Source organism: Cygnus olor, chromosome 1 (genome assembly GCF_009769625.2).
Source record: "Cygnus olor isolate bCygOlo1 chromosome 1, bCygOlo1.pri.v2, whole genome shotgun sequence".
Lineage (NCBI taxonomy): Eukaryota > Metazoa > Chordata > Aves > Anseriformes > Anatidae > Cygnus > Cygnus olor.
Genome location: NC_049169.1, coordinates 60,889,222 through 60,903,095, shown reverse-complemented (window position 1 = coordinate 60,903,095; position 13,874 = coordinate 60,889,222). Strand labels below are relative to the sequence as shown.

Genomic DNA, 13,874 nt, shown 5'->3' with positions numbered 1-13,874 from the left:
TTGGTCGGTAAGAGAAGCAGAAGGGATAGGTAAAGAAGAGCAGAGTGTCACATACCACAGAAGGGTATCACTGCAGGCTTGGCAGGAGGGTGGAACAGAGGAAAATGAGCAAGTGTGCAGCTACTTCAATTGCATTTGGCTGAATTGGCTAGTTTATGTTAGAGCTGTATGTATTTCTTAATCTTCTGCATGGGACTTATATACATCTGTACAAATAATTTTGTGAAAGACTCCTCCATCTCAAGGATTAAAGGATTAATCTTACTCTTTAGGGGCTGGAGGAGGTTTTTTTTTTTTTTTTTTTTGATCATGCCTTGATTACTAAGGGCTGGAGATAGGTTTGTATTAAATACAAATGTTTTCATTGTGCTAGTTCATTTCATCTGATGTGGTATATTAGCTCTGACAGATTCTAGTTTAAGGTGTTTCAGATGAAAATGCAAGGGAACCTAGGGAATGGTTTTTGGAAAATGCCTTTATTGAACCCTCCAAGCTGAAGGCCTGGGACATCTGTGAGTCTGGAAACTTTATACTGTATGTTTATTTTCATTCTGATGGAGAAACTATCATCTCTAGCATTTCACATCTCTAATCCTTCCAAAGCCTGCAGTAATGGGCTGTGGTAAACTGCGCTGATGAGTTGCACAGGCTAGTTATCTTGTGGTTTATGCCACTTTTTAGAAGTGCTGCCTTAAGTGTCGTATCTTATTCCATTGTTTTTGACAGACCGTATTAAAGCAGGATGACTCAGATCATGACCACGGCTCATCCGCCTTTCCAGCGGAGAAGGCGCAAGCCTGGATCTCTCCCCTCTACTCACCTGCTTAGCCTGAGACTGTTCAATTTTCAGTCTTTCATGGAGTAAAGGGAGTAGGGGCTGGGCAGTGGCTCACCTCTACCAGGGCAGCCAGACCTCGGCAGCCTCACTGCGGGCTGTATACCTACAGGTGGTGGTGCATCCCACCAGCAAGAATGGTTGCCCATGCTGTCTGTTCTCTTCAGGCAGGCCTCCACATGTTCTCACACCATTTCCCAAGTAAGTGGGGATTAGGCTTTGAGCAGTACGAATGCCTGACGAGGTACTGAAATGTCTCGGCGCTATAAACCTTTGCGCTTTGTCAGTAGTCATTCAGGAGGCTTTGGCCTTAAGACAAATCTTTACTTCTTTATTACATTTTATTTAGCCGTAGATAAGAGGTGTGCTTGATCCTTAGCTGTAATTAATGTTTCAGTTTCTAATCAGTGTGCCCTGCAACCGTGCTACTTTGGTCAAGGGCTGTTATTTTAGAACTGGAATTTTATAACCAGTTGTACACTGTAAGCCAGATTTTATCCGCAGTGCTGTTACATTCAGTGACTGTGTGCCAGAAAAGTATTACATTTATTACAACTATTCTGATGAAAGAAAAACCGGTCAGTTAACTAGAACCATTTGCTCTTTCACTAAGAACACCTTTAATAGCATCTAAGTTATTTTTAAGATCATACAGGTTAAAGAAACAACTCACAGCTTTTTCCACTCTATCAGTCAATAGCCTGTAAACCTACTGATTCACTGGCACACATGACAGATTAAACCAGCAATCACTTCCTTCATGTTCTATGGTAAATATAATCTGGCAGAAGGATGCGGGGAGCAGGCTCAGATCTGCACCTTCACTGAAAGAAAGGAAGAAGCAATTTGGCCCCTTCTCCATAGATGAAGTAGCCAACTGGCCAGTTACCACATTTTATGAGTCTGAAAAAGCAATGTGCTTCATCAGTTCTGCCTGTCTGAAAGGGTATGCTCTCTTTTCCTCTGAGACCATCAATTTTTTTTAATGTTTATTCCAGACACCTTCCATCACATCCCATTTTGTCAAAAATTATTCTCCCTACCACAGAAAATGTACAGCTTCAGTTTTACTCAGGATTGCACACGATCAAGCCACAGGAGAATACTTTTTTTTTTTTTTTTTTTTTGCAGGCATACCCACAAATTTTTATGTTGCCTCTCAAGTAGGACAGTATTTGCTTAGCAGTGTTTGGGGTAGTCCAACACATTACTGCAATTTAGTGTTGCATTTCAGCTTCCTGACAGTCATTCTGCTTTTTCTGTAGCATCCTTTTCTGGTCAGCAATTTCTATCTACTTTTTATCTGATACAGAGGGATTACGGCTACCTCCAAAGACGAAGCTAACAGGACATCAGTGGTAGATAGCAATCTTGCAAGACCACATGAACAGCTCCCATGGGCAGTGCTTTTCAATGTCTTAACACCAGTATTGTCATTTTTTTCCGTACTGGCGCATACGGTAAACAGTCTGACAGGCTCCCACGTGCTGCTCTGCCTCATTTCATTCACGCAGATTTAGAGTTGCCCCCGCCTTAGCAGCTCATGGGAGCTGAAGAAGCAACACTTGACGGGATGAGCCGTTTACCTTAGCTCTGAGCACCTCACCTGGGCAGTGAGTGGTATCCAGTCCCCCCTCTGGGACTGGTGATCCTGGGAGGAAGAGCTTGAGGTGTTGGGAAAGACAGGGCCAACTCCTGGAAAAAATCTGACTCGAGCTGCAGCTGAATTACACAAGGGATCCAAACTGTGGGCTAAGCGCTCCAGTGCTAACCTATAATTTAAGATGTGGAGCTGCTGTTTAGGAATCTTAGTCAGCTAAATACAGGAAGGAGAAAGTAGGTACATTCCTGGGCTCAGCGCCTCTGTTGCCAGAGCTCGGCACTCACACACAGATTCTTATGCAAGTTTCTAGAAGCCCAATTGCTTATTTCCATTTGCCTGTTTTCCGGAAAAACTGGCAAAGAGGACTGGCTTAAGATGTCAGGAGCAGAGCATAGAAAACGTGTACTGAAGACATTACAGGAAAGTGCAGGTTGAGTTTACAAAGCCAGAGGATATAAGCTGCACAAGGGTACATTCTTAGAATTGTTTAATCTTGTAAAGGAGAAGCTGTACCGTACACCTCTTTCTTGGAAAACGCAACCACCAGCACATCTCTCTCTCTTGTACACAGGAAAATCTGGCTTTCCTCCCCCGGAAGTATTGGCAGCCACCATCCGGGAAGCAAAACCTGGAGAAGGGATCTCTGCAAAAGCAGGTAGAGCTGAGGTCGGCGCGGCAGGGAGCAGAGCAAGGGGCTGCTATGCTGGCCTGGGGCTATGTTCCATAGCACTGCACTTCATTAGAAAGTGGAGGATGAGAAATGCACCCACAGTAGATGCAGTGAATGGCGATGCTCTCTGCCTCAGGTCGTGCTGCAAATGAGCGTGGACAAGGGTTGCCTTTTTGTCTCGTGTGAAGTCCCATCAGTGGTCCGAAGCCTGAGGCCTGACTGCCTGAACCGCAGCAACCTAGATTGCATAACTGCAGATTTAGCGTTTCTAGAATTCCTGTGACACTGTTATTCTAGGATTTAGCCAAAGCTGTGTTCAGGAAAGCCTTATTATTGTAGCTGGCAGAGGCTGCTGGAGTTTTTCTTACCACTTGATTGCAGAATCCTCAGCTTGAGAGCAAGTTTTCACTTAAGGCAAGCCTAAGCAAAAGGTCTGCTATGGCCCAATTTTAAGCAGCTAGAGGATTAAAGCAAACGAAGAAAATGATGTGCTTGCTGGCGTCCCATGCTCGCAGTGCCAGTGGGGTGTACTGGGACAGTTTCCTGTAGAGCTGGAGCACACAATATCCAGCCCTAGAAAGCACACATCTAACTGAAAGGGTGGATGCTAAACATCCTTCAAACAAGAAATGTGATCCCAGGGATGTGTGAGGTACTAGGGGAGGATGAAGCACCAGCTTGTGCAATAGCAGAGGAGAAAGCAAAGATTGCCAGTAGCTCCTCCACTTCATTCCCTAGAGTTAATGGGGAGAGGTTTCTGGCACCAGTTGGCAGAAATGTTTATGAAGACAGATGTAAAGCTTGGGGAATTCCACCACCTAGTTAGCTGAACCAACAGAAGTTGGCTTTGATGAAGCTTAAAGAGGCATTTTCTGCACAGCATTTTCAAGTTTTGACAAACGTGGCCTCCTGGGTCAACCGAAGACGCAGCCCAGATGTTCTCTTCCTGCATGAGCTGTAAGAACATGCTTACGCTGTTCCTCAGGGAACCGCACGGAACCAGGGACACATGGGAGTGCGCGGCCACGTTTAGCGTATGGAGTCACTCAGGGACGTTTCAGAAAATGGAGCAGGTTTGCCTAGAAATTGGGCTCTAAGTGTTCTTGCCAAAAAGTGTATCTTTCAGTCATGTTAATTCAGATGACTCACTTGTAGGGGTTCAGTTTTTCCACTCTCTTCAACAGTGCTGGCGATTCCCTGTCTCCACTTCTGTAAAGCAGTCTGCAGAACTTTTGTTTACGTAGAAGGGCTTTCCCTATGGCTCTTGGGCAGGGTTAAAAATCCAGCATCTTTACAAAGCCAGAGAAAGAGAAAAAGTAATCTTTTTTTGGTCAATATTTGGGCTGCATATTCTTGCATTGGTAACAGCTAGCTTTGTAGTTTTTGGAAGAGGGATGTATTGAAACAGCTCGTGCTCATCACTGCCGTGCACAGCTATGGAACGGAAAAGGTTTGCTTCCTGTTTGGTTACTTTTCAAACAAGAATCCTTAAAACTGTTTTTGGGTAGTGCTACCGTCCTTAAAAGCTTATCTGGATTAACCTTCTGTTAGTTTTGCATCTGGACTGATTAAATGCAGTTCCACCCTCTGTCACAGCCACACATCTAGCTCCAGTGGGTGATGTTAGCATCTGATATCCACCATCCAAGAGCCGTACCAGCTCCCAGCCAAAGCTGTCATCTCCTAAATGTCGCCCTGCTCTGGGAACTTCTCCCCCTAGAGTGCTCCGGCGGCATCCAAGCCCGCGTGTGTCAGTGCTGCCTCCGGGAGCCAAGTGAAGCTGTGCCAGGTTGGCTGCAAGAGCCAGCCCCTCCGCTTGGATTACACAGGCATCGCTGCACTGGGGCCAGGCGATTATCTAGCTGTCAACGCCTTCATCAGCCCAGGTCATCCACCCTGCAGAAGGGGGATATACATCTCTTGGTCCTGTAGTTTAGGGAATATTCAGGTTTGGGGGTGTGGGCTAAGTCACTCTGACTTACCAGTGATTCCATCTGCTCATCAGGGCAAACTAAGAAATCTACCATTTTCTGCAACTACCAATTTTGTGGCCACTTTACTCCATAGGTTGATGAACTTTGTAGCTAGAAAGTTAGTCTTTCATTTGCCCTCTTCCTTGAGACTAGGCCCATCCCCATCAGGCATTTTACATGTTGACCATTTCAGTGAATGAAGCTTTTAATCTGCCACATATGATTAGACACTAATCGTGTTCAGAGCTGGAAACACCACAGAAGCCACTGGCACGAAGCAGAGATTAGTCATACTATCAGTTTGTTTTCTTGTAAGCTACGGGATTCATAGAAATGAAGAACCACGGAGATTTCAGCAGAGAAGATAGAGAGAGGTAAACAGGCATTTCTGTGAATTCAGCACTGTCTTAGAGCCAATAAAATAGGGCTTTGTGCAAATAAGACTCATAAAAACACGGCTTACATTGTTAAGAAAGTTATGTGCAAGAATCTTTTCTCCAGCTTGACAGAGGGTGATAAGTCATTTTGTCAAATCCAACTTTACCAGTAAACGGAGAGTTCTTGCGCAAAAGGTAGGAGCTTTTGAGCTTGCCAAGTATCAGAAAAAAAAAAAGGCTGCCTTTTCTGATTAACAGGTCCTTTTTTTTTAATATATAATTAGATGACTTAATTTTTCTTTCTTAATGAGTTAGAGATGCGATCTTGCATTTATGCAAGCCAAAACTGTTCCATTGTATAACATGAGATTACAGGGAGTTAGCAGGAACTGAGGCGTCAAGAGGTGGTTGCAGGCAGGGGGAGGAGAGGTCACGGCTGAGAAGGCATTGAAGCCACAGGAGTGTAGAAAGACTGTTCCAGCTGCAGAGCAGGAAAGTTGTATGGCACAGTGGAAAAGGCTCTGATTATTTGCAAGATAAATGAACTCTGCTCTTCGTTGGTGGCAAATATGCCATTAAAACATATATGATAGGGGAATATAAAATGTCATGCAACTTTAAGATTTTTAGCAAAAGTCAGTGATGAAAGCAGGATTTGTTTGAAAACCATTTGATTTTTTTTGCATTTTTCTACTTAGTACCCTCATTTATTTGTGATGAGAAGGACAGCCCATGAAAGCAGTACCTTAAGCGTTTGTCCCTCGTGCTCTGGCATGCTCACCACCTCTGTAGCAAAAAGCAGAGATGGATTAAGGCGGTAACACAGCCCAGAGTCACTGCAGTTTCTTGAAGCCTCGCACAGACTCCTTCTCCTGTCACTTCTTACTTACGGGGCTTTTGATTGTGTTTCCAAACCATTGGCTGCTCTCCTGCCCAAGAGCCACGTTGTTCTGCTGCCTGCTAAAAGCTGGCGCCTGCTGCTGCCTCATCCCAGCATCTGGGGACCAAATACTAAGAAATCCTGCCTTCATCCACTCTTGGCAACCAGGCCTTGCCAGTAACTGTGACTTAGTTGAGGAATAAGGAGTAAAATCTGAGAGATTAAGCAATGAGGGCATCGCTGCCCATAACCGAAGGCGAGGTGTGCCACTTGCACGCTGCAAGCAGAACGGCTTGGGTATGGTCTAGTCCTGCGAGTGGGAAACCAACTGAGTCATAACTTTGATCTGGCTACAGAGGCATAGTTTGGGGGTAAATATTGTTCAGCCTGAAGACTAGGCTAGTGGTTTATTCATAGGCAGGCAAAGAGCCGTCTTGGACGTATAGCAGCTCAGGCACAGCTTTCTCCCTGGGCTGTTGTAATGTGCCTCCTTTCCTCCCACCCTTGCTTCACGTGTGCGGGTCTCAGCTCGGGAGTGTGGCTTGAGGATGTCCTCAGAGACCCTGAGAGACACCTCAGAAATCCTGGCCCTGAGAGGCAGCATGTTGCTGTGTGCTCTGCTGCTCCCAGGTGTTCCCCAGGGATAAGGTTGATTAATACCCACGGGGAAATGCTGCTGCTCAGAAAGCAAAGGGCTTGAGAAAGCCAGCAGTGGTCACCAGTGGGCACTGTAAAGGGGCACAATGCCCTGTGGAAATGCTTCTAGGGAGATATGGCCCCACAATTTTATTTTTTTTTTAAGTTTTCTTCTGGGAACTTGTACTACTTAAGTTCAGGGCATGAATATGAGGCTTCATAGCCAAGTATGTCAGTTGACTCCCCCACAGCTCTTTTCAAATTGGATTCCAGATACCTTTTTTAAGGCTAAAAAAAGGCAAAATGTATCGGTGGCCTACATCTGTGGTGATTTTGTGCAGGTTCATTACAGAGCTAACTTCATACTCCAGGTACTCTCTGAGTTCACAGACATGATTGTGTGTTACTGTTCATGTCAATAGGACTGTGTTTTTTTTATATATTTATATATATATAATATATATATATATATATATATATATAATATATTATACATTTATATATATATTTATTATAGTGTGCTGTGGGAAGTAAACTAAGGCTGTAAGGACACGGTGCATGTTATGGCAATTCCTGCTTGCTTCTGCCTCTATTACTTCTTTCAAGTAAAATCTTGTAGCAGAGTGGGAGGTTTGCCTTGGGATGCAGAAGAAAGTTTGGATTTGGAGAAGGAGAAATTAATAGCAAAGAGATCAGGAAGTGGAAGCCTTTAAGCTTCAACCCCAACTGCAGAGATCTCGGGTATTGCTCCTGCCTGAGACTTTCAACACCCAATCCATTTCATGGATTTGGTTCAGGCCAGGTGACTTTCTTTACAAGTCACTTGCTATCATTGCTGTCTCCATCCGATCATGTTTCAGAAGCTGCTGATGGCCAGGAGGAAAACGAAGAGAATTGAATCCTGTGTAACCCCCCCTGCCTGCAGCTTAGGGATCCAGATCTCACCATGGGGATAAGTTAACAGATACCTCTCTTGACTTCAAGGTAGCCTACGGCCAGCCCCAGCAAAGGGCAGCCTGCAGCAGAGATGCAGCCCACACCATTAGGGCTGATTGAAATAATTTGTGCGTGCACCCTTGTGCGAGGAACATTTTTGGCATAAAATCTCCTACGAGAGCACTAGGGGCTGCTAGGACTATGCAGCAAAAATTTACTCTGTTCAGCTTCTAGCTTGGGTGTAAAAAGTAATTCAGAGTGCCAAAACAGTGTTCTTACTTATCCAAAAAAGACTTCACTTGGTCACTCAGATCGGATGTGGGAGCCCTGGATGAACTTTTCCTTTCCCTGATTCAAACCAGCCAACCCTTTTTAAGCAAAACCCAGGCTCGCACTCACGAGGGTGACTTTGTGGCAGTTACGGGTTCAGGCATGGGTCTCTCCTGCCTGGCGAGAAATCACCACGCAGAGCTCTTCTGCAGCCAGAGCCACCGGGCTGTGGGATGGGTGCTCCTCCCACTCCAATGTGTGCGTGGTTCTTCTTGCCCCCCTCAAGCTACCACATACCCCACAATCACGTTATTTCCCTGGGCTGCATGATATGAATCTGACCCCCGGAGGCAGAGGGGAGGACTGAATCTGGTTTCCCACCGCCCAAGTGGGTTCCCTAACCAGCGGGCTATTCGGGGTAAGGCAACTGCTCCCTCCAACTGCTTTAATAATCCTTTGATTCCTCAGCTTGTACTGCCAGTGCCCAAAATGAAATGCTTTGCCATTTGTTTTGCCTGAAACTGTTCCACAAAACTGCTTCCAATTTATGAATGGATTTGGCTACCTCAGAACCTCATTTTTAGCAGAGTCACAACTTGCCAAAAGCCCTCACCCAGTGCTATTCTTGAGCGCTTTGCCCAATCTTATGTTTCAGAAGCGGTGCCTGTGTACAGTGTGGTTGCTACAACCTTCCCTCCGAGCCCTCTCCTCCCTCAGTCAAAACAGGAAGGCAGGAGAGGATGTGCGGCCAAGGCCCCTTGACCTTCCAGGGAGACAGCAAGTATTTATGTGGAGGCACTGGGCTGGTGATCTTAGCCGCGTTGACAGGGATGAGTTATGAAGTGAAGCGGGCGTAAGTGCAGTTTTAACGAGGCGTAGGATTTCCAGGATTTAGGAGCGCTTTTAGCACCTTTCCCCTCTGAGCCTGCTCATCCCCATGCCCCATCCACTGCCTGCCAGGTGTGGGTACCAGTCACTGGTGGCACTGGGAACCAAGCCCTCTGATCCAGTTCTGCACTTGCACCGGGCGATGCTACAGGCTCAACGAGGGGGCTGTCCTCCTCCATCCTCCCCTCCCACCCCCCTGGGGCTGCCTTCTCCCTCCTTCTTCCCCGAGGTGTTCAATACCCCAAAGAATAGGGTCAGCGGCCTGGGGGCCCTCGGGGAGGGAAAGCTGGATGTGCAGCCTTGGCAGAGCCGCTCCTGCACGCACGGGGCTTTGCCAGGAGGATCCGCGCAGCCAGAGAGAGGCAGAATTGGCCTCAAATTTTAAAGCTGTCTGGAGGGCCTTGATAGTCCAGACTCCCTGCTCCTGCTGTGGTTCCCACTCAAATCCATGAAGGGAAGGGACACTGGGGAGAAGGAAAGAGGGAAAAGGAGAAGGAGACAGCAACTGAGATTTTCAATGTTTTGCTTGAGTCCATCCTTGCTAGGATGGAGAGGTGAATTTATGGCAGGCAAGATTTTACTTTTTTCCTTCCCTGTGCAAGGAGAGCACAAAATCAGCTTCAGTGCACTGGCATCTGCACCAAAAAGCAAACTAAGCTTTTTGGTAATACAGCTATTAGCATTCCGTGAAAATAAGAATAGGAAACACCACTTATAGCAGCAAAAATGTCTTCTAATAACTTTTTTAACAATCAGTCCAAATTTATCACTAATTCTATGACCCAGTGAAGATTCCTTTCTTCCTGGAGGGAGATGAGCAAGTGGATTCATTGCATTTTCCTGCTGTGCTAGGAGAATAAATCAAAGACTCCCAACATTGCACTATCAGTGTTGTTAGTCTCGAGTAATTAGTTCAACCTGTACCCAGCCAGAAGAGCAGCTCTCCTTTCAGTGCAGGGAAAAAGCTTTCAAAAAAGCAAAGTAACCTGATTGTCAAACAGACCTCTTCCCCAGCAGCCAGCTCTGCTCCAGCTAAGTGATGCGCTTCATTGAGTCAGTAAGCTCATGCACGAGACCAAGCTTCAGTCAACAGATTTTATTTTTCTGTTTGATGTTTCACAACTGCACAAGCAGGACTTATCTTCTGAAGTAGTCTTTAGGAGAACAATTAAGTTATTTAAGACGAGCTGCTGACACATTTCAATTCTGAACGCGCTGCTGTGCAGTTTACCCAGACAAAGCCCGAAACATGAAAGCTGGCCTCCTGCCTCTGTTTCCTTGTAACCAGCCGTCGGAGGAACAGCTTTCCCCGCTCCGTGGCTAGCTAGATATGCCTGGTTTGCTTAACCAGCGGGCGCATTCCTGCACTTCAGGAAGAACGCTCCGGGCTCATTACGAGCTACTGGGCTACAGCGCCAGATTGAGAAAACAGATTTGTTTTGGACAAGCTGCTCTGACACGGAGGTGCCAGGGTGAATAACCTTTGAAAAAAAGTCTGCCTCCAAGAGCAAGATGAATAATCTGACAAGTGAGCGGCTCTGCGTTTCATATCAAAGCACGAAATGGCTACATGTCGCGGAGATCTGACTCATGAGCAGAAATAGCGTGCTCGGGACGGCTGGCACAGTGACTTCCACCAGCTGCCTGCCCCCACCACTGGCAAACGGGTGGCTCATATGCTGCTTCTTAAACAATTCAGCCACAAAAGGCTACAGCTAACCATTTTAAGAGAAACATGTCAGTGCTAGTTTATAGCCTTGCTTGCTAAGGTAAACCTTGAAACTGTCCCTCGTTGCCACAATCCCTTTCAACTCTCTAGGCAAGAGGAACAGGATGGAAACCTTGCCAGGCATCCCGGTGGAAGGTGTGCCAGGCACAAGTCAGCACTCAGCAGAGCAGCTTGTCCCAGCTCAGCCACACTTCGTGCCATGGCAAGACATTGACAGAAGCCCCCCGTCCTCCCGTTGGCAAAGCAGCCTTTTTGGGATGGACAGGCTTTAAGCCGTGACCCATTTAAATGCCCTGCCCCATCACCAACCAGCAGCTGCAAACAATCCTGCAACAAATCCAGCAGTGCCCTGCTACCACGTTTCCCCAGCTGCCCTCCCTGGCACATTCCCCGACTCAAACACACCGTCCTAATCCTAGCATAGGGCTGCAGCATCTCCGGATCAACACGTAGTGTTTCACCTGGTCTCCTGAGAAAATGAGACTTTTGCAAGCGACTTATCAGTGCTTTGCTACCTCTCCTCAGCTCCTCCTCCCACTCACAACTTTCTAATGTGTTTATCATGTGCAAGGGAGACAGCTCAGAGAATCAAACTCCTACAGATGTGGGGGGGGAGTGTGAATGGGTGGCTGGGACACGCACCCATCCGCACAGAGGGTGTCCTTACACAGCGGCTGCAATTGCTCTAAATTGGGGTTGCCATAGCAAAGTCCTGTCTGCATTGTCCTGTCCTCCCCTTCCCTCACCACAAAACAAAGGAGGCACACGCAGAAAGCCAATTCCCAGGGGCTGATTCGGCTGGAAACCACCAGCACCTAAAAATGATTGATGACTGCTGGATGAGCTCCATGGGGAGGGCTCGCCATTGCCCTGACCCACAGGCGGGCAAAGGAGGACATGGGATTTTGCAGGGCCAGGGCAGAAGGGGTGGGACTGTGGCCACGGTGCTTTCAGGACATCCGACCTTCTGCGGAGTGAACTCTTAGCAGGGTTACTCTTAGCCGAGAAGGCTGCCCCTGGATGGGGAATCCCATCGCCTCCCCACCGGGCTCAGGCAGATTCCTGCCACTCCGAGCAGCCTGCTTTAGCTAAATAATGCCACAGCTTGCCCAGGCTGCGGGTGGGAAGCACAGTGAGGCTGGGCCACCCCTTCGCCAGCAACCCGCGGGCTGGGGGCACAGCAGGCAGAACTGCAAAGACCGCTCCAAGTTTATTCAGAACTGTTTTGTCACTGAATTATGCAATCTTCGGCTGTGGTACGTTAAAGCTCCTGTTAGGGAACTTAATTTTGTTTCGCTAACCCTTATTCAAGGAACATCACTAGCTAAAAATATCTCCAGAAACTCTAGTGATGTGGGGGACGGTGCCCAGCCTCTGAAATTGCAGATTCCCACTGATTCTCCCTGTGTGAACTGGCGCTGCTAACCAAGGAAACTGGCAGCTCTGGGGATTTCTTACACCCCTTCTGTATCACTCATACACTGCCTGCAGCAGCCTTTCTTGAGGGTCTTCTTTGACATTGTTATTAATATGCCACATTTAGCGGTTGTTAAATGGCTTTAATCAGGAATTTTCTTAAAAAAGGTATTTTTAAATACCTCGTGGTATGCGGAGTCATGCATACAACATTGCGTCTCAACTCTGATACTATTACACAAGAAGGGGGCTGGCGATGGACTATCTCTTTCGCTTCCCTACAAACAAAAAAGAGCTGCTGCAAGATCAGTCCGCTTAGGAGAGCGAAAGGTAGCTGCTAGGGAGTTGCCTCCGTGCTCCCAGGTGCGCGGAGGGAAGAAGCATCAGGTGTGCTTCCACGGCCTCGACGCAGCAGAAAAGTGCCACAGTTAGCTGGGATGCCTGCCCGGGACGCACAAAACCGAGGGATGCAGAGTATTTGAGAGTGGTTTGGCCGCTGGCAGTCAGCTGTGGGAGCCGCAGGAATCAGGATGCAGGAATTTGGGTCTTTGTTTCAGGAACATTCCTTGGAAAGTGGCGGGGCCAGCTGCGAGACGGTCCGAAATCCCTCGTCTTATCAGCGCCGGGGGCAGCGGGGCCAGCCCGGGGGAGCCGAAACACGGCGCCCCCGCCCGGGGAGGGGGCTAGGGGACCTCCTACGGGGACCCGGTGCTCTCCGGGGGCTGCTCCCCTCCCGCTGCCCGCGGCACCCCCGGGGGTCCCCGGCCCCCAGCCCCTTCCCCGTGCGCCCCCAAGCGCGGAGCTCGGCGGTGGTGCGGGAGGCGAGACGCGCAGCGCAAGAATTTTGGGATCGGCCGGATTTTGGGATATTTCCCCCCTTCTTCCCACCTTTCCTCCTCTGCGCGCTGCCGGTGCTCTTAAGGAGAAGTCGGGTTTTTCCTTTCCTTTTTTTTTTTTTTTTTTCCCCTTTTCTTTAAAGTTTGCGCGGAGAGGAGCAAAAAGCAAGCCGGGCGCGGGAGGGAGGAGAGGAAAGGACCAGGAGGGCAGCTCCCCACCTGCCCCGGGACCCGAACTTACTTTCTGGGGGTCGGCGTAGGTGCCCAGCCCCAGCAGCGGGATGCTGTTCCCGTCGCTCAGCGGGACGCGGTGGCTCTCGGCCGTCAGGTTCATCGTGCCGCCAGGTAGGGCTGCCTCCGCACGGCCGGGCGGTGCCGCTCCGCAGCCAGCCCCCTGCGCCCCGACCCACCTCCGGGGGCCGAGCTCCGAAGTGGCCGCTGCCGCCGGCCGGGAGAAGCCTTTTTGGGGGGCTGAGCCACCACGTGTGCCCGCCGCGGCCCCGCACCGCGCCCCGCCGCGCACCGCCCCGCGCCCCGCCCCGGCTCCGCGGACACCGGCGGTCCCCGCGCACCGCCCCGGCTCGGCAGGGCTCAGCACGGCACGGCTCGGCTCGGCCCCCACCGGGTCGCGCCGGGCACCGGCTGCTCCGTGGGAAACTCGGGGCGCGCCGCTGAGCGCGCAGCCGCCCGCGCCCAAGGGGGTCGGGGGCTCCCCGAGGCTTCCCTGGCTTTGGGAACGCGGGTTTTGGAAGTTTTCCTGCGGAGGGGTGAAAGGGTTTTAAAAGGAATGGGGCTCGCTTGGTGTCTGCCCCGGGTGGGGGCACC

The 13,874-nt window shown here is 49.0% G+C and overlaps 1 protein-coding gene across 1 annotated transcript in view; it reads right to left on the bottom strand.

Annotated features, from left to right (window-relative positions):
* The window catches only part of AKR1D1 (aldo-keto reductase family 1 member D1), a 33,927-nt gene extending 20,357 nt beyond the window's left edge, over nt 1-13,570 (bottom strand). Inside the window, exon 1 of the mRNA XM_040544991.1 lies at nt 13,291-13,570. Coding sequence (XP_040400925.1) covers nt 13,291-13,383 — 93 coding nt within the window. The 5' untranslated portion in view covers nt 13,384-13,570. The remainder of the gene's footprint in view (nt 1-13,290) is intronic.
* Between the last annotated feature and the right edge of the window lie 304 nt (nt 13,571-13,874).